General features: G+C 33.5%; 2 protein-coding genes, 1 long non-coding RNA gene and 1 pseudogene across 3 annotated transcripts; 1 reads left to right on the top strand and 3 right to left on the bottom strand.

The window, feature by feature from the left end:
* Nucleotides 1-210: 210 nt before the first annotated feature.
* Nucleotides 211-1,932, bottom strand: LOC25493933 (ethylene-responsive transcription factor 1-like; annotated as a pseudogene).
* A 389-nt stretch (nt 1,933-2,321) lies between these two features.
* On the bottom strand, nt 2,322-14,701 carry LOC25480797 (uncharacterized). The gene is made up of 19 exons (XM_039832812.1): nt 14,604-14,701; nt 14,402-14,511; nt 7,670-7,717; nt 7,528-7,562; nt 7,319-7,430; nt 7,117-7,227; nt 6,879-7,018; nt 6,313-6,630; nt 5,923-6,045; nt 5,758-5,824; nt 5,252-5,317; nt 5,091-5,125; nt 4,880-4,940; nt 4,430-4,543; nt 4,174-4,313; nt 3,460-3,789; nt 3,136-3,258; nt 2,926-2,992; nt 2,322-2,734 (listed from the first exon to the last, which is right to left on the bottom strand). Exons 1-19 carry the CDS (start codon nt 14,699-14,701, stop codon nt 2,568-2,570), a joined length of 2,265 nt encoding a protein of 754 aa, XP_039688746.1. The 3' UTR covers nt 2,322-2,567.
* On the top strand, nt 8,800-11,894 carry LOC120580005 (uncharacterized). The gene is made up of 3 exons (XR_005645618.1): nt 8,800-8,866; nt 10,371-10,428; nt 10,520-11,894. It is a non-coding gene; the product is annotated as an uncharacterized lncRNA (long non-coding RNA).
* Nucleotides 14,702-14,741: 40 nt separating the features above from the next.
* On the bottom strand, nt 14,742-17,476 carry LOC25480798 (potassium channel KAT6-like). Its single transcript, XM_039832852.1, has 4 exons — nt 17,029-17,476; nt 16,824-16,921; nt 16,370-16,723; nt 14,742-14,865 (listed from the first exon to the last, which is right to left on the bottom strand). Exons 2-4 carry the CDS (start codon nt 16,856-16,858, stop codon nt 14,796-14,798), a joined length of 459 nt encoding a protein of 152 aa, XP_039688786.1. The 5' UTR covers nt 16,859-16,921; nt 17,029-17,476; the 3' UTR covers nt 14,742-14,795.
* Between the last annotated feature and the right edge of the window lie 3,287 nt (nt 17,477-20,763).

The following is a 20,763-nucleotide window of genomic DNA, read 5'->3' on the forward strand; positions in this document are numbered from 1 at the left end:
ATTGATTTTTTTTGTTTTTTAGTGTGCCACGTGGCGTGTCATGATTGGACCACGTGGCACACCGTTAGTTTTGGTTTTTTTTTTTTAACGGAAAGTTAACGGAAGGACTAAAGCCAAAAGTTTTAGAAAGTGCAGGGACCAATGCCAAACAAAAAAAAGCGTAGGGACCAATGCCAAAACTGGGCGAAAGTGCAGGGACTAAACACACATTTAAGCCTTTAGTTAATTAACAATGAGAATTAAGAAGCGCTGAAAGAAGGAGCAACAACAACAGAAGAATAAACCTTAGAATTTCCAAATGAAATTCCACTACACCCTGCAGCTGTAGAACCTTCATCATCAGGAATAGAACAAACTATAGTTTCTTCAACAATCGCGTCAAGTTGGTCATTTTACCATGGCATCATGACAGTGGAATAAACAGATGATGATTAAGAAACTGCATGGTTCTTCATCATTGCATGCTTAAGAAGCTGAAAAGCTCTAGGATTCTTCCCTAAAATGCTGAAATCTTGTTCATGAGTATTTGGAAAGTTAGTTTTGGCATTTCTTCCTCTAAGAAGCCTTGCAGCAGAATCATATGACAGAGCAGCATCTTCTGCTCTATCAAAAGTACCTAACCATAGTCTTAGTTTCTGTGATGAGTCTTTGATCTCAGCTATCCATCTTCCTGATGGCCTTTGCCTCACTCCTAGATACTTTTTCTGATGACCTTTGTTTGATGTTTTTGGAATCTTCTTAATAGTGTTTCTTTCTTTGTTCTCATAGGGTTTGTCTATTTCATGAGGGATCAAAGAAATATTGTTGTTTTTGTGAGTTTGGTGTGGAAATTTTAAGGTGTCTTTGTTTTCCATGAGAGTCTGAGAAAAAGAGTTTGTTTATGAAAAGAAGTTGTGGACTAATTGATCAATAAGAAATTAAATGCTTATGTAACAATGAGGTTCATGAATGAGGTAATTAATTAATTTAATAACATGTTGTTTGTCAGATTTTGGTTTTGTTTTCTTCTTTGAAGAAGGCATCTGATTCAAAATGGATTCATGCAAGTGTGAGGAAATACCAATCCTTTATATTTTGATAAACATAACTAAAATGTGGTTAAGTAGAATAATGAATAGTATACATATTCTAAAAAAAATGAAATGTAAACGGTTTAGTCGTTTAGATGAAGACTAATGTTGATTTTTCACACATTCTCTATTTTCCATGTCACATATATGTATACTTTGAGACTTGAGTCTGTAACTAGAATGAGATCTTCAAGTTGTTGAAGAAAAATCCAAGGGAATGAGGTGACATAAGATGGTATTATTGTGGTTAATAATATATTTGAAAATGAACTGTGTTTAAATGACAAGTACCCCATAGACAAAATTCCAACAGCCTACAAACAAATTTCACACCTCAAAAGCCCGAAAACAAACAGAACCCACATGCTTCTTTTAATTTCATATTCAAATTAAAAATTAATATTTGAATATTTGTCACATAATGGGTGTCTCTGTTTGTCATTTTTAGTTCCTCCAAGTATGCTCTTGGCAATTATACTAAGTATATAATTAATAATCTCTTAATTCTGACGCACTGTGAATTGAATCAGTATGAATAACTTTTCTTGTTGGATTATCTTGATTTGTGTTTATCAAATTCTATTTTATAGGTGAAAATTGTAGTTTTTTGCTTACACTCTACTTAAATAACTGACAATAATTCTATCACATATAGATACAAAGTGGACTTGAGCTGAAAATTACTAACTAGAATGAAACATGTAAAGATAACAAACTTAACAGAAAAACAAACTAACCTAACTAACACGCAAGCAAGAGGAAAAAGTGAAACATGCTAATGAACAAACCTTAGTATAAACAATTCTAATTGGGACAGATATGATATGGGTTGGAGCTAAGATTCAATAGAAATTTACCCTACTTTGTGTTTTATCCTTACAGATATGTTTGAATTAGTGATATGAGGTTGAATGAAGTGAAATATTAATTATAGGATTCCATATATGTACTAGAAAGAAGATTACACTTCACAAGAATGTAAACTTTTGATCTAGTGTTTGTTAGAGTACATTAAAAAGAAAGAAGATTACACTTCACATGAATCATATTGTTATGAATTACACTCCCCCATCATATCAGTTATGATTGATTTACAATGTATAGTTGAAAATGGCATCAAGGAATTGCATTTGGATTTTCCTACAGGTTTCTAAACAGGGTTGGCATTAAGTTGCCTTCTTCATTTTCTTGCGTTCTGAAAGGGTATGAACCCTTTTATAAGAACAAAGAATAACAAAATAACAATGGATGTGATGGAACCTTGTACTGATATGATTAATTGAGTGAATAGAACAAGAATTGTTTAATGTAAATTAAGCAAAAGAGGACAGAATCCTTTTAGGGAAAAAGCAGGAAAAGTGCAGTAGAAAATCTGCAAGAGCAGTACAGGAAAAAAGGAAATAATGCAGAATTCAGAGTCTCAGAGAGAGAGGCCTTGAGCTGTCATATTCCACACCCTCTCCTAGTGAAAATCACTCTATTTAATCAAATTTTTTGTTACGCTTTCTTTCTTTGTTGCTCCTTCTTAGTCCCTTGATTTTTTTTTTTGAACAATCTTCTTAGTCCCTTGATGATAGGAGGAACACGCACCATCTGTCCTCTAGACCCATGTGCTTCAACTGGTTTATTCTCCCTTGGTTTATTCTCCCTTGATGGTGTATCCTCTGAAAAGTGAAATACTAACTAGTTAAAAAAAAAAATCCTAGTTAACTTAGCTAGCTGCAGTAACAGAATTCAAATATACCATTAACCAATGGACACAAACAATTTTTCTGTACTAGGGAAACGAGATAATATGCAACACTTTTTACATGAGGGGAACCTTAAAACTGACCATTCTAGAACCTGGGTGTACCTTTCCGTAAATAAATCAAAAGCCATGCCTCTTTCCTTAAGACGACTTCTTCATCAACTTGAGTTACCTGAAAAGGAATCAATTTTGTTGTTATATGACACCACATCTAAGTCCAGTCCATTATACCATTACTTTTTATTTTCAAATAGAAACTATATACATAAGTAAATAGGGGTAGCCTATAGACAGAATTTTCCATTATATTTATACCTCAGTGTCATTCATCAAAAGCCATTGACCTGAAGCAGAACGAATATAGAAAACCCAATTCCCCGAATCAGGTGAATCTCCTATATGCTCAACCATCGCATATAGATCGTATTTCCAAGGGACCTGTTAAATCAAAAACGAGTCAAACAATATGGAAATCAAATGGAGATCAAAACCGTGGTTTTAAATTGCGGTCCACAAATGCGATTGTGGCTGCAACATGAAGGAATTTAAAACCATGATTGGAACGCAATTGGAATACCTGCATGCCAAAAACTGGAAGAGAAAAAACGTATTGAAGTGTAAAATGAATTCAAAACTTACATCGTCAGCGTCATTAGTATAAGGTTGCAAGTCCAACTCCATGGAGAAAGCAACATGCGTCACAATCTTCCGGTTATGACTGTCAAACCTTTGTAAGTGAACTATAGAAACTAAAGGTGCTTCGTTAAGCACAAACTGTTTCTCGTCGGTTCTTTCTTCTTTGCAGATCCCACAATATACTTTCTCCTGTTTTACCTCGAAGTAAGATACCAGAGCCTTTTGAATGTTATCTATGTTATCTGGGCCGTTTATGTTTAAACTCAGGTCAAGCTTTTCCACAGATATGTCCTCAGCATCATCAGCAGAGCAACGACAAGAGCGAGATAGAACCTGAAAAATACAAATATAAAAAAGTATATAAGTAAAATAATCTGAGAATAAAAAAAGCACAAAGAAGCAAGGTTTTAAAATCTGCATAATTTTCTTCAATATCCACAATGTCATGGTAAGAGTTTTAAATCATAATAATTGTAATTATAGTTTTGACCATTGTAAAAATTTGAGAATGCAAAGAATCACAGTCAAATGTGCTTAACAAAACCTTGTGGTTCTAGACATTATTTTAAAACACTGTGCAATGTAAATGCTGTCCATATTTGTTTGTTTTACCAATAAACGCTGACCATAATTTAAAACCTTAGGAATGGGAGAAAACTAATTTAACTATTCACTAATAAACTACAAGGGAAAAAATAGAATTATCGGGCATCATACTTTGGAAACAATAACGGCCCCAAATATTTGTCTGATTAAATTATTGAAATATGGGAAGTATGATTGCAGTTGAATCAAGCCAGACAACATATACTCGTGAGGATCCTCATGATCACCCGTTACAAAAGTACGCTTGAACTCTGTTACCATACATGTCAAGGATCACAATTCACAAACCATGCAATTTAAAAATAGATAAATTTACACAATTAACATCACTAATAGAAAGAAAGAAAAAAAAAAAAAAAAAGGATACGTTGCAATTTTCGAAAAAGCTCTAAAGGAGAAACAACTGTGGAACCAGAAGGATGCAGCGCATTGATAAAAAGGTCTTGAAACGCACATAAAAAGAAGAAACCGTTGTGACCACCTGCAAATCAAATTAAACAATTTCAAATTCTAAAAATCAAAATCGTGATATTAAAACAAGAGAAATGCTAAGTTTTACGAAGCTAACAACCCTCGAAAGCGAAAAATGACGTGGTTGGCTCCGCAAAACCCACACATTCAATTAACTTTGCTCTCTATCTCTTTTTTCCTTTCAATTCATCATCACTTACTTATTAAGTTGATTTCATCTTTTTGAATTATAAGATGGAACCCTTTCAAATTAGAAGTGATGTATTTTGTTCCGTTTTTTTTTTTTTTTAATATAGCGTTGCTCTTAAAACAATAAAGGAACAAATTGATAAATTAAAATGCTTACATGGACGAGGATGTTGTAAATCAGGAAGACCATGATACAGTGGCATAGTATAAGTAAATATCTGGAAAATAGCATTCATAAAACAAAAATTATTTATGTTTATGATTCCAGCTCCATGCGAAACAAAAAACACAATAATCACAATTTAAAAATCAAATTTTATTTTCTAAAATTGAAAATCATGCATATATATTATAATAAAACGGATTACCGGGTGGGCACAAACAAATTCGGAGACTCGAGAACCTGCAGTTATATTATGGATTATTAGTTTTGGTCTAGAATTATGATTAAGGGTTTATGTGCACGTATGACAGAAAGGAGGAAGAAGGATGTGGGAGAATTAAAAACAAAAACAATTACTAGACGCACCAAAATAATTCTCCTTCTCCTTGGGTTTAGAATTAGTCTCCTTCTTGGGTTTATCATGAGAACCATCTGCACAACAACAAATTGCATAATTAGTACGAGGAATAAAAAACAGAAAAATAAAATTGGGGATAAGGGTTTATGTGGCTTTGATTTGTTTCGATGAGTGCTAAAAAAATATGTTTATCTGTTTTGGAAAATGTTGATTGGACAAAGGAAGAGAAAATGAAGTTAAGTTGGGAGAAGATGGAACGTATGACAGAAAAGAGGAAGAAGGATGTGGCAGAATTAAAAACAAAAACAAGGGTAGTTTACTCTTTTAGGGATAGGGGACCTTAAAATTGACCATACTATCTCATTAACTGAATTTCTATTGAACATGACACTAGCTACAAATCAATGTAAAAAACGTCTTTCAATACAGAATCACATTCTTCATCCCTGTCACTCACTTTTTTATTTGGTAACTCTTCCTTAATTTTCCACAAGACTAGAGAACCTGGGTGTACCTTTCCGTAAATAGAACAAAAGGTATGCTTCTTTGCTTAAGACTTCTGCTTCATCAGCTTTAATTACCTGAAAAGGAATCAATTTTGTTGTTATATGACACCACATCTAAGTCTGGTCCATTATACTATTACTTTTTATAGAAAGAATTTTCCATTATATTGTACCACAGCGTCGTCCATCAAGTACCATTGACCTGTATCACTACGAACATAACAAACAAAATGCCCCTCAGCAATTACATCTCCTTTATGATGAACCATCGCATATAGATCATATTTCCAAGAGACCTGTTAAATAAAAAATGAATCAAACAATATGGAAATCAAATGGAGATCAAATTCGTGGTTTTAAATTGCAGTCCACAAATATGATTGTGGCTGCAACATGAAGGATTTTAAGGTCTTTGCAACGATATCAAAATTTTAATTTCTAACGCATAAGCCTTATTTTTCCGCAATATAAATGTATGTAATGTAAACAAAATTTAAAAAGCTGTATGCCAAAAACTTGAAGAAAAAAAAAGTATGAAAGTGTAAAATGAACTCCAAACTTACATTGTCACTGCCAGTACTATATGGCTTCAAGTCCAATTCCATGGAGAAAGAAACAGGCTTCGCAATCTTCCATTCATTGTTGCCAAACCTTTTTAAGTGAATTATAGCAACTAAAGGTGGTTCGGTAAGCAGCAACCATTTATCACTGAAGTTATATTTTTTGCAGAAACTACAATATCTTTTCACCCGTACTTTCTCAAAGTAATTATTCAGAGCCATTTGAATGTTTTCTATGCGATCTGGGACGGTAATGTTTAAACTCAACTCAAACTCCGTCCCAAATTTATCATCAGCAAAGCAACCACAATGGCATTGAAGCTGAAAAAACAAATATAAAAAAGTATATAATTAAAATCATCTGAGAATAAAAAAAAACACAAAGAGGCAAAGTTTTAAATTTCAGTTCTCAACCACAATATTCTATTTGCAACTACACGATTACAATCGAGGCAGGCTCAGCCATACTTATCTAAAATGCTGTCCATATATATATATATATATATATATTACCATATAATTTAAAACCTTTGTTAACAGGGAAAAAATAGAATTAACGTGCATCATACTTTGTTAACAAAAACGACCCCAAATATTTGATTGATTAAATTATTGAAATTTGGGAAGTATTTTCGCAGATGATACAGAGCTGACTGCATAAACTCGTGAGGATCCTCATGATGACCTTTTACAAAAGTACTCCTGAAACCTGTTACCATTTATGTCAAGGATCACAATTCACAAACCATTCAATTTAAAAATAGATAAATCTTCACAATTAACAACACTGATAGAAAAAAAGGATACGTTTCAAGTTTTCAAAAAGTTTGGAAGGAATAACTATGGATCGAGAAGGACTCAAGGCTTCGATAAAGAGGTCTTGGAAAGCACACATAAAGCAGAAACCGTTGTGACTACCTGAAAATCAAATTAAACAATTTCCATATAATATAGATCAGTTATAGAAGTTGTGGAGTATCAAACAAGTATTACTTATTAAAATGCTTACATGGACGATGCTGGAAATTACCAAGACCATGATACAGGTGCGGAGTATGAATAAATGCCTGGAAAATTGCATTCATAAAGCAAGAATTATGCATGTTTCGAATACCAGCTTCCTGCAAAACGAAAAACACAACAATCACAATATAAAAATCAAAGTTTATTTTCTAAAATTGAAAAACATGCATATATATATTGGAATAAAAGGATTACCAGGTGGGCACAAACAGATTTAGAGACTGAAGTATCTGCAGTTATATAATTGATTATTAATTTTGGTTAGAATTGGGAATAAGGGTTATGACAGAAAGGAGGAAGAAGGATGTGGAGAATTAAAAACAATTAGTACACGCACCAAAATCATTATTCTTCTTCTCCTTCTCGGATTTATCATGAGAACCAGCTGCACAACAACAAATTGCATAATTAGTATGAGGAATAAAAAACAGAAAAATTAAATTGGGAATAAAAAGTAAAACAAAAACGAAGGTAGTTTAGTCTTACAACCTGTTTGTTTTGAGAGAGTTAGAGGTGATACAGGAAAAAAGAATGACTAGAAAAATTAATTAATCTAATCAAACTGGAAAAATTACAAAAAATTGTGTTAATTTGTAGTTTTTTTATTTTATTTTTTTAGGAAATGTTAATTTGTAGTTTAATAGATCAATTAAATGAATCACATACATAAAAAACTTAGAGCATCTTCTCTTGGTTGACAATTTTATTATTTTTTTATTCAATTGAGTAATCAACACTTCTACCAAATAATCAACACTTCTTATTTTTTTCTCTTTTTATTCCCAATTTAATTTTTCTGTTTTTTATTCCTCATACTAATTATGCAATTTGTTGTTGTGCAGCTGGTTCTCATGATAAATCCGAGAAGGAGAAGAAGAATAATGATTTTGGTGCGTGTACTAATTGTTTTTAATTCTCCACATCCTTCTTCCTCCTTTCTGTCATAACCCTTATTCCCAATTCTAACCAAAATTAATAATCAATTATATAACTGCAGATACTCCAGTCTCTAAATCTGTTTGTGCCCACCTGGTAATCCTTTTATTCCAATATATTAAGAATGTTTATTATTCCTCGCAGGAACATCATCTACAGGTATCTTTCAATTCCTATTTCTTTGCAAACTTTCTATTGTTTTGTTGATTTGACCTTTTCATCATTGAACGCTTATGTATATTGTCTAAACTTTTTACAGATCATGGACGTTTGTTTTAGCTTTTATAGCTCTAATCAGTGTTCACATAACTCCAATTTATATGGCTTTCTTGAGCAAGTCCGCGCTTTCAGTATTGGATGTCATTATGAATGTCATTTTTTTCATGGATTGGGTTCTTGGGTTCTTCGTTGCTCACGAGGACAGTACCACACATGCACAAATGGCTAGGAACTATCTTTTAAGGAGTTATGGAATCCCCGACTTCGTTTCTTTAATTCCTGTACAACTATTCCTATGGCCATCCAGTAATGTGGTATACATCATATTCATCGTAGTTCGCCTTTGGCGTTTCAGGAGAGTTATAGTTTCGATTTCATGGTAAGGGGTTTACATAATATAATTTTATAATTATCAGCTGTTTTTGAGATTTTTATGACTGAGTAGTATCGCATTAGAGATAGAGGAAGACTTGAAGAAAAAATATAAGAGAAACTATTAAAAAAGATTTAGAGATTAATGGGTTGGATACTATGAAGCACAGATACGGACACGACACGGACACCGACACAACTAGTTTTTTAAGAAAATCACACAACTCGGTGTAATTGTATGTGTCGGTGTCAGACACGACATGTGTCCCAGTGTCGGACACGTGTCGTGTCCAACACCGATACGACACCGTCACATATAATTACACGATTTTCTCAAATTATTAGCGGTGTAGGCGTGTTGGTGTTTGTATCGTGTCCAGTGTCCGTATCCGTGCTTCATAGGTTGGATATAAATATAAATTATGATAAAGAAATAACCACGTACAATGGTTAACCGGATAAACACACTTTATGGTTGCCTCACAAAAGGCTCTAATTACCATGTTGAATAAGAGAGAACATAGAGACATGATGAAAACCGTGACTGAATAGCATTACAAAAGGTCTATTATATAGGAGATTATACACTTAATTACAAAGAGAATATTCTACGTACTATGTTGTGCTTAGTTTAGAGAGTAAGCTAGAATATATTTACAACGTAGATATAATTTACTATTTAGTTAGATATCAACAATTATGATTAGAATCAGTTATGAAATTGAGTTTTTATTTGTTGATTATTCTCTATTTATCATGATAAATTTGGTTCTCTTTTTTTTCTCTAATATTCTCCTGTATATAAAATCCTGCCAAAGCCGGTCCCAAGCCCGGGTAAAAGGAGAAGGTTGTGTTAAGCCTCGACAACCAACGTAAAACTTTGTCGAATCTCTATGACATGGACCAAATACGAAATAGTGTGATTGCTAGGTCGTTGCCCGGAAGCAACGCGCTGTATAGCTCAAGTATAGTGTCAAATGAGCAAGGGCCGCTGCATCGCCGCCTGGATGTAGTGAAAAATAAGCAAGAGTTCCCACATCTTCTTGAACGGGTGTGGGTAAAGAAGCTAGTTCATGAGTAGGATTTGTTTTGGAACACGGAATATAGGTAATCTTACGGGTAAATCTATGGAAGTAGTAGACACAATGATTAGGAGAAGGATAAATTATATGTGCCTACAAGAAACTAAGTGGGTGGGGAAAAAGGAGAAAGAATTAGATAATTCAGGATTTAAGCTTTGGTACACTAGCGTAGTTAGATCGAGAAATGGGGTAGGCATCATTGTGGATAAGGAGTAGAAGAAAGATATTGTGGATGTTAAAAGTATAGGAGATCGGATTGCCCTAAAGTTTGTAGTGGAACAAGACACCTTTAACGTAATTAGCGCTTAAGATCGGATTATCGTGTGTCTTCTAATATAGGATATGAATATCGAGCCACTAAACTAAACGATAGTTTATCCATTTTACATTATATCTTTAGTTTATGACAAAAAATTATTTTTTGTACAGGTTGGAGGCAAAAAATCCAAAATGGTTTGAATGGACTCCGTTTATAAAGTTTATCTGGGTAAGCATCTGACATGTTATGTTTATAACATTCTAAAATAAAATGTAGATTTAATGACACGAAGACTAACAATATAAGTGATTTTATATAGGTTATCCTTTTAAATATGCACATGTGGGGGTGTATATATTATCTTATTGCTTCAATAGACCCTGATGAAGGAATGTCATGGACTAGTGGAAAGAAAGATTTCTTCAAGCAGACGTTCAAAACAAAATATGTGACCTCCACGTATTTTGCAATGACCATATATTCAACAGTTGGTTTTGGAGATTATCATGCCTGCAGTGTTGCAGAGATGATCACTTGTATGATCAACATGATAACAAATACGGGGTTAAGTGCACAAGTGCTCGAACAGTTTATAGAGTTGGTCAACGAAAGGAGAAGGCGCAAGAAGAAATCTGTGAGTAAAACTTTTATAATTTTCACCAATTTTTAGTTAAACTGCAATTTAGTTCGTAGCTTCATTAACAATGTAGTGCAAGGGCCGGGAATCGAACCTCAAATTTCTCATTTCTCCACACTTGTCGTGTGTAACTCTAACCATTAGACTATTTGACAAAAAAAAGTTGAGCATATGTAGTGTACATGTCTACATAGTTGTAGAACTGGAAAATAATTTTCTAAATATTGTTTCAAATGGTTTTTTTGGCTTAAATATACTTTTGATCTCTTAACTTTTAAAAAGTTATGAATTTTGCCCACTATAAAAAAAATAACGCGAGGCCAAAATTACTTTTTTTTTTTTTTTTAAGATATGGGGTAAAAGAGCATATTTTCCTACAAACAGAGGGTTAAAATTGCTTTTTTTTTTTACAACTTTTTGTAAAGTTAGGGGGCAAAATTGTTTTTTTAAAGGGGCCAAAATCACAACTTTTTAAAAATTAAAGGGTAAAAAATGTATTATATCGTAAGTAGTTTAGAGACTTTTAAGTGTTAATATAGGCTCTAGAAATTAGCTTGATGTGCAAATGACGGATTTATCAGAGCTCTCAAAGCTAGGAGGTTGACTCAAAGACTTCCTCCTCAAGTGTCCCGTTTAGGAAAGCATTGTTTTGTCCAGTTTTTGTTGCCAACCTTTGGAGAGTGAAAGAGTCAATATAGTTGTGACAATTACATGGGTTGAAAACTGATGAAAAAGCCTCGGTGTAATCATAACCATACCTCTGATGAAAACCCTTCAACTATGTTGCATTCTTTAATATAGAATTATATTCATCATCCATAGCAGAACCAAGTAGGGTGTGACAGGGCATGATTGAGGTGAGATATTGGAGCCACATAAGATGAGTTTCAAGGAGTGGTTGTTGGATTGATAGTGGCTACACATAGCTTGAGAATTCTATAAGGTCAAGCTTTGTGGCATAGGAGCAGAGTTTCAATCTCCTCTGTGGAGTCAAATTTGCCACTAATGAGAGAAATTGTGGACTCGCCTATAGCATTGATTAGAGACTGAGTATTTGATAGGAATTCAAAAACAGTTTTTGCATGTATCTAACCTAGTGCTTCGAATATCTGAGCAAAGCTGGCAAAGTTTACATGAGTATGTTGCTGAAAGTAGGCATGAACCTTGTCCCAAAGGATCCACGTGTGCTTACAACCAATCTTGTGTGTGAGCATCTCTTTAGTCACAGTAAGTTGAAGCCAAGACAGTGGATTTTAGAAATCCGAATAACTTACATTTCTAAAATCCAAAATTCCCCAAATTGTTAAAAGTTAAATAACTTAAGGACAAGTTAGATCATCTTTTTCCTATTATTGGTGGATGAATTTTTTTCTCTTTTAGATCCTCTTTTTCCTATTATATTTTTCCCTTCTAATTTAATGTTTTGATTTAACCTTTTAATGCAAAACCAGGATGCACCAGCTTCTAATTTAACCTTTTCGCTGCGAGATATGGAAGGTACATACTTGTCCTGCTATTTCTATGTTAAACTATAATTATGAAGATCAAAAAAGTTGGGCCATGAATTTTGCAAGGAACGGATAGATTTAATCATGGACCTAGAGACCTATGTCTTATATAAGTTTAAAATAGTTAGTCTGGACCTCAAAAAGAGGGCTGAGGCCTATTTGGTATATTGGCTGCTCATGTATCCCGCTGCGAAGCAAATAGAGCCCACATTGCTGAAACTCTGTGGTTAAGTGTGAGCTGATAGGATAGGTAGGTAAGGAACTTAATAAAACTCATATCTAATCTTAAGTCTTAACCCATGTTCAATCCATTCACAGTCGAACGGGGCCGGCCCATTCAATAGACGGGGAAAATACAGTGAAGACTATCTACCATTCTATTAGATCAGACGGTTAAAGAAGAACGGATCTTTTAGAGGAAATTTATGGGTCTAAAATCCCACAAAAACTGAAATTGGAAGGCATGTCGCAACATCGGAATAAGTAGAGCTAAAGCATAGTCTAGTAAAAACCTATATAGCTTGGTTTGGGGTACAAATACAAATACAAATACAAGTACAAATACAAATACAAATACAAATACAAAGCAATCCAGATTAATAGCCTTATTATTATTATTATTATTATTATTATTATTATTAATTGTTAAGAACGCAGTGCAAAATAGAAAGATGGAAAAAAATTCATTCACCAATAATAGGAAAAAGATGATCTAACTTGTCCTTAAGTTATTTAACTTTTAACAATTTGGGGAATTTTGGATTTTAGAAATGTAAGTTATTCGGATTTCTAAAATCCACTGTCTTGGCTTCAACTTACTGTGACTAAAGAGATGCTCACACACAAGATTGGTTGTAAGCACACGTGGATCCTTTGGGACAAGGTTCATGCCTACTTTCAGCAACATACTCATGTAAACTTTGCCAGCTTTGCTCAGATATTCGAAGCACTAGGTTAGATACATGCAAAAACTGTTTTTGAATTCCTATCAAATACTCAGTCTCTAATCAGTTTAATCAATGCTATAGGCGAGTCCACAATTTCTCTCATTAGTGGCAAATTTGACTCCACGGAGGAGATTGAAACTTTGCTCCTATGCCACAAAGCTTGACCTTATAGAATTCTCAAGCTATGTGTAGCCACTATCAATCCAACAACCACTCCTTGAAACTCATCTTATGTGGCTCCAATATCTCACCTCAATCATGCCCTGTCACACCCTACTTGGTTCTGCTATGGATGATGAATATAATTCTATATTAAAGAATGCAACATAGTTGAAGGGTTTTCATCAGAGGTATGATTATGATTACACCGAGGCTTTTTCATCAGTTTTCAACCCATGTAATTGTCACAACTATATTGACTCTTTCACTCTCCATAGGTTGGCAACAAAAACTGGACAAAACAATGCTTTCCTAAACGGGACACTTGAGGAGGAAGTCTTTGAGTCAACCTCCTAGCTTTGAGAGCTCTGATAAATCCGTCATTTGCACATCAAGCTAATTTCTAGAGCCTATATTAACACTTAAAAGTCTCTAAACTACTTACGATATAATACATTTTTTACCCTTTAATTTTTAAAAAGTTGTGATTTTGGCCCCTTTAAAAAAACAATTTTGCCCCCTAACTTTACAAAAAGTTGTAAAAAAAAAAGCAATTTTAACCCTCTGTTTGTAGGAAAATATGCTCTTTTACCCCATATCTTAAAAAAAAAAAAAAAGTAATTTTGGCCTCGCGTTATTTTTTTTATAGTGGGCAAAATTCATAACTTTTTAAAAGTTAAGAGATCAAAAGTATATTTAAGCCAAAAAAACCATTTGAAACAATATTTAGAAAATTATTTTCCAGTTCTACAACTATGTAGACATGTACACTACATATGCTCAACTTTTTTTTGTCAAATAGTCTAATGGTTAGAGTTACACACGACAAGTGTGGAGAAATGAGAAATTTGAGGTTCGATTCCCGGCCCTTGCACTACATTGTTAATGAAGCTACGAACTAAATTGCAGTTTAACTAAAAATTGGTGAAAATTATAAAAGTTTTACTCACAGATTTCTTCTTGCGCCTTCTCCTTTCGTTGACCAACTCTATAAACTGTTCGAGCACTTGTGCACTTAACCCCGTATTTGTTATCATGTTGATCATACAAGTGATCATCTCTGCAACACTGCAGGCATGATAATCTCCAAAACCAACTGTTGAATATATGGTCATTGCAAAATACGTGGAGGTCACATATTTTGTTTTGAACGTCTGCTTGAAGAAATCTTTCTTTCCACTAGTCCATGACATTCCTTCATCAGGGTCTATTGAAGCAATAAGATAATATATACACCCCCACATGTGCATATTTAAAAGGATAACCTATATAAAATCACTTATATTGTTAGTCTTCGTGTCATTAAATCTACATTTTATTTTAGAATGTTATAAACATAACATGTCAGATGCTTACCCAGATAAACTTTATAAACGGAGTCCATTCAAACCATTTTGGATTTTTTGCCTCCAACCTGTACAAAAAATAATTTTTTGTCATAAACTAAAGATATAATGTAAAATGGATAAACTATCGTTTAGTTTAGTGGCTCGATATTCATATCCTATATTAGAAGACACACGATAATCCGATCTTAAGCGCTAATTACGTTAAAGGTGTCTTGTTCCACTACAAACTTTAGGGCAATCCGATCTCCTATACTTTTAACATCCACAATATCTTTCTTCTACTCCTTATCCACAATGATGCCTACCCCATTTCTCGATCTAACTACGCTAGTGTACCAAAGCTTAAATCCTGAATTATCTAATTCTTTCTCCTTTTTCCCCACCCACTTAGTTTCTTGTAGGCACATATAATTTATCCTTCTCCTAATCATTGTGTCTACTACTTCCATAGATTTACCCGTAAGATTACCTATATTCCGTGTTCCAAAACAAATCCTACTCATGAACTAGCTTCTTTACCCGCACCCGTTCAAGAAGATGTGGGAACTCTTGCTTATTTTTCACTACATCCAGGCGGCGATGCAGCGGCCCTTGCTCATTTGACACTATACTTGAGCTATACAGCGCGTTGCTTCCGGGCAACGACCTAGCAATCACACTATTTCGTATTTGGTCCATGTCATAGAGATTCGACAAAGTTTTACGTTGGTTGTCGAGGCCTAACACAACCTTCTCCTTTTACCCGGGCTTGGGACCGGCTTTGGCAGGATTTTATATACAGGAGAATATTAGAGAAAAAAAAGAGAACCAAATTTATCATGATAAATAGAGAATAATCAACAAATAAAAACTCAATTTCATAACTGATTCTAATCATAATTGTTGATATCTAACTAAATAGTAAATTATATCTACGTTGTAAATATATTCTAGCTTACTCTCTAAACTAAGCACAACATAGTACGTAGAATATTCTCTTTGTAATTAAGTGTATAATCTCCTATATAATAGACCTTTTGTAATGCTATTCAGTCACGGTTTTCATCATGTCTCTATGTTCTCTCTTATTCAACATGGTAATTAGAGCCTTTTGTGAGGCAACCATAAAGTGTGTTTATCCGGTTAACCATTGTACGTGGTTATTTCTTTATCATAATTTATATTTATATCCAACCTATGAAGCACGGATACGGACACTGGACACGATACAAACACCAACACGCCTACACCGCTAATAATTTGAGAAAATCGTGTAATTATATTTGACGGTGTCGTATCGGTGTTGGACACGACACGTGTCCGACACTGGGACACGTGTCGTGTCTGACACCGACACATACAATTACACCGAGTTGTGTGATTTTCTTAAAAAACTAGTTGTGTCGGTGTCCGTGTCGTGTCCGTATCTGTGCTTCATAGTATCCAACCCATTAATCTCTAAATCTTTTTTAATAGTTTCTCTTATATTTTTTCTTCAAGTCTTCCTCTATCTCTAATGCGATACTACTCAGTCATAAAAATCTCAAAAACAGCTGATAATTATAAAATTATATTATGTAAACCCCTTACCATGAAATCGAAACTATAACTCTCCTGAAACGCCAAAGGCGAACTACGATGAATATGATGTATACCATGTTGAGGTATACCACATTACTGGATGGCCATAGGAATAGTTGTACAGGAATTAAAGAAACGAAGTCGGGGATTCCATAACTCCTTAAAAGATAGTTCCTAGCCATTTGTGCATGTGTGGTACTGTCCTCGTGAGCAACGAAGAACCCAAGAACCCAATCCATGAAAAAAATGACATTCATAATGACATCCAATACTGAAAGCGCGGACTTGCTCAAAAAAGCCATATAAATTGGAGTTATGTGAACACTGATTAGAGCTATAAAAGCTAAAACAAACGTCCATGATCTGTAAAATGTTTAGACAATATACATAAGCGTTCAATGATGAAAAGGTCAAATCAACAAAACAATAGAAAGTTTGCAAAGAAATAGGAATTGAAAGATACCTGTAGATGATGTTCCTGCGAGGAATAATAAACATTTTTAATATATTGGAATAAAAGGATTACCAGGTGGGCACAAACAGATTTAGAGACTGGAGTATCTGCAGTTATATAATTGATTATTAATTTTGGTTAGAATTGGGAATAAGGGTTATGACAGAAAGGAGGAAGAAGGATGTGGAGAATTAAAAACAATTAGTACACGCACCAAAATCATTATTCTTCTTCTCCTTCTCGGATTTATCATGAGAACCAGCTGCACAACAACAAATTGCATAATTAGTATGAGGAATAAAAAACAGAAAAATTAAATTGGGGATAAGGGTTTATGTGCCTTGGATCTGTTTCAGTGAGTGCTATAGGATATGGTTATCTGTTTTGGAAAATGTTGATTGAATAAAGGAAGAGAAAATGAAGTTAGTTGGGAGAAGATGGAAACGTGTGACAGGAAGGAGGAAGAAGGGTGGTGTGGTGTGGGAGAAGTAAAACAAAAACGAAGGTGAAAATTGCACTCAAATTATTAACAGAATAAAAAGGCTTTCCACAAAACGAATGTGAAAAACAGAGTATTAAATGAAAACCAAAATTATAACCCCACTCTAATTCATCTAACAAACCGTAAGTCAAATCAAATTCTCAGAGTAAATCGAACAATTTTGGGGGTGAACTTCATCTAAATATACTTTACACTGTCAGAGCACTCCAATTAAACTCTTTTTTTTTTTTAAGAACAGATAAGTTTATTATTGTTATTTTAGATTCTAATAAATAAATCAATTGGAAATTAGAATTAGGACAAATTGAAAATTATTTTTTACTTAATTATTTGAATAAAAAAAATAATAAAATTGTCAACCAACATATAAAAAGATTAAACTGCACTTATTCTATTTTAAATATAAAAAATACTAAACTGCCCTTATTTTATTTTAATTCTTCTTAACACTCACTTTGTTTGATTGTGATGATAAGTTATTAAGTTGTGAAGAGAAAAATAGATGAGAGAGTGAGAGAATAGAGAAATAAATGAGAAATTGAGTAGTTTAAGTTATTTAGTAGAAGAGAAAAATTGAATGAATAAAAAGAGAAAAAAATAAGAAGTGTTGATTATTTGGTAGAAGTGTTGATTACTCAATTGAATAAAAAAATAATAAAATTGTCAACTAAGAGAAGATGCTCTAAGTTTTTTATGTATGTGATTCATTTAATTGATCTATTAAACTACAAATTAACATTTCCTAAAAAAATAAAATAAAATAACTACAAATTAACACAATTTTTTGTAATTTTTCCAGTTTGATTAGATTAATTAATTTTTCTAGTCATTCTTTTTTCCTGTATCACCTCTTATGTTATGGGTACACGTTTTTTTTATGTTTTTTTGGCTTTCATTTAATACTCTGTTTTTCACCTTCGTTTTATTTATATATTTATATACCCCATCCCTCCCAAATTGCAAGCAAAAAAAAAAAAAAAAATCACACTTATTAAGAAAACTAAAACATAAGAATTTGGAGTTTAGTTTTTTGTGTTTTCTTTGGAATAAATTTTTATAGGAAGATGTTAAAATAATTTTCATTGGCTATTGATTATGAAAAAAATGGAAGAGAGAGAAAATTAAATGTAATAGTGTTTTTAGAATTGATTTTATTTATGTTAATAGTGTTTTTTTAGGATAATATTGTTTTAACATTGATTTTATTTTCAAATTTAATTTGTCGGACGAGTGGAGACGAAACACTTTAATTCTAATCTATAAGAACAAGGGGTATATACAAAGTTGTGCGAATTATATGGGAATTAAGCTAATGAGTCATGCCATGAAGTTATGGGAAAGGGTGATGAAGTTATGGGAAAGGGTGATTGAACGAAGACTAAGAAAGGAGACTCGAGTTACGGATAACCAGTTTGGTTTTATGCATGTGAGGTCGACTATGGAAGTGATCTACTTACTTTGACGCTTGATGGAGAGATATGGGATGGATAAAAAAGACTTACACTTTGTTTTTATTGATTTGGAAAAGGGGTATGATAGAGTTCCTAGAGAGATTTTGTGGAAAACCCTGGAGAAGAAAGGGGTTAGGATTACCTATATTAGGGCTATCAAGGATATGTATTAGGGAGCTTCGACTAGTGTGAGGATACAAGCTGGGGCTACTGAAGATTTTCCCATAACAATAGGATTGCACCAAGGGCCAACCCTAAGTCCTTATCTTTTTATTTTAGTTTTGGATGTACTGACGGAACACATCCAAGAGTTAGCACCGAGATGTATGGTTTCTGCTTGAGTAGAAGCAAGATGGAGTATATGGAATGTAACTTCAGTGGAAGGAGAAGTAGGTCTACCTTGGAGGTGAAAGTTGGAGATCATATCGTACCCCAAGCTGGGTGGTTGAAATGGAGAAGAGTCTCAGGTGTTTTGTGCGATAAGAACGTACCGCTTAAGTTGAAAGGAAAGTTCTATCGGACAACAGTAAGACCGGCCGGCGATGTTGTATGGTCCGAAGTGTTGGGCGGTTAAGAGTCAACACGAGAATCAAGTAAGTGTAGTAAAGATGAGGATGTTGCGTTGGATGAGTAGTAAGATCAGACATGACAGGATTAGGAATGACACCATTAGAGAGAGTGGGGGTAGCACCTATACCCCAAGTTTTTACCGAAAATGGAAGGAATAAGAGAGATGCATTTCGTTGTGCAATGATAATGTAGGGTTTTGATATGTGATGTGAATGTTGAATAATTTGACATAAAAAGCAATTGTTCTGTTTAACTTTTTACATAAAAGTTTTGTTTCAGAAGGAGGTTTGGAGTATAAATCTAATAGTTCAATTGTATTGTCGTTATATGGGTAAGGTTCAATACATGCATATTTTTATTACTAAATATATTCTTTATATATCATTATGATCAACTAATCAATATTTTTCATTTTGAATCTTGTTTGGCAACCATGTCGAAATACTAAACTCATTTGTTGCTTCTGGACCTGGTAATTCAGTCAATGCTGTTGCAGTACTATTTGCTAAAATCAAGGTCTGGAATGGTATGTGTTTTAAACTAGAATATTTATAATATGAATGTAAGTTTAATATTTACATTTAATGATTTTTTTTTCCACATGCTCAATATCGCGGACAAACCTGTTCTACAGAATACTATCAACTCATCCAAAGTGTTATTTAACCCAGAAATACCAGAGGCACATGTACTACGTGCAAGATAATCAACACATAGATTTTACTATTACATATAAACCCGTCTAACAGTATAAATGTATAGCCTATTGCAAACATGATGTATTATTTGAGTAATCCTAATGCTGTTGCTGAAAATCATAATCAAGGATTGATTCAATTGATTGATCCTACAAGCCTGACTGAATCTGAAGACATGCTTAATTTCACTCCTAAAGGGACTTTACAAGTCTTGAAAATGTGTACAAAGGTAGTTTTTTTTTATGACAATCATTCAATTCATAACCCACACACACAAGCTGTCCTCTAATCCGAACTTACAATAAACTGTGATTTTTAGTTTCAATATAGACATGTGTTTATGTTGTTCCTGGAAGCATAAGAGGGACAGTGGAAGGGGAGCATTGGTGGTACTTAGCATGCAATTGTAACAAAGGTCATTTCAGATTTAAATATGTAATATTGTGGTAATTGCAAACTTGTTTCGAAAGTCACACCAAGGTAATATGACACTTTGACCTTAATAATTTTCGAAGATTACATATCATTAAATACTGATTTTTACTTGTTTTTCACCATGCTCTAGATATCGTCTGAAGTTGCGTGTTCTTGATGGAATCAAGGAGACTGATTTAGTTCTATTTGATCGTGATGTCACTTCTTTGGTTAACAAACCATGTGTTGAGCTGCTTGATGCTATGAATATGGTTTTGATTATATTTCTTTACCAAGTGATTTGTTATTATTAT

Source organism: Medicago truncatula, chromosome 4 (genome assembly GCF_003473485.1).
Source record: "Medicago truncatula cultivar Jemalong A17 chromosome 4, MtrunA17r5.0-ANR, whole genome shotgun sequence".
NCBI classification, from domain to species: Eukaryota; Viridiplantae; Streptophyta; class Magnoliopsida; order Fabales; family Fabaceae; genus Medicago; species Medicago truncatula.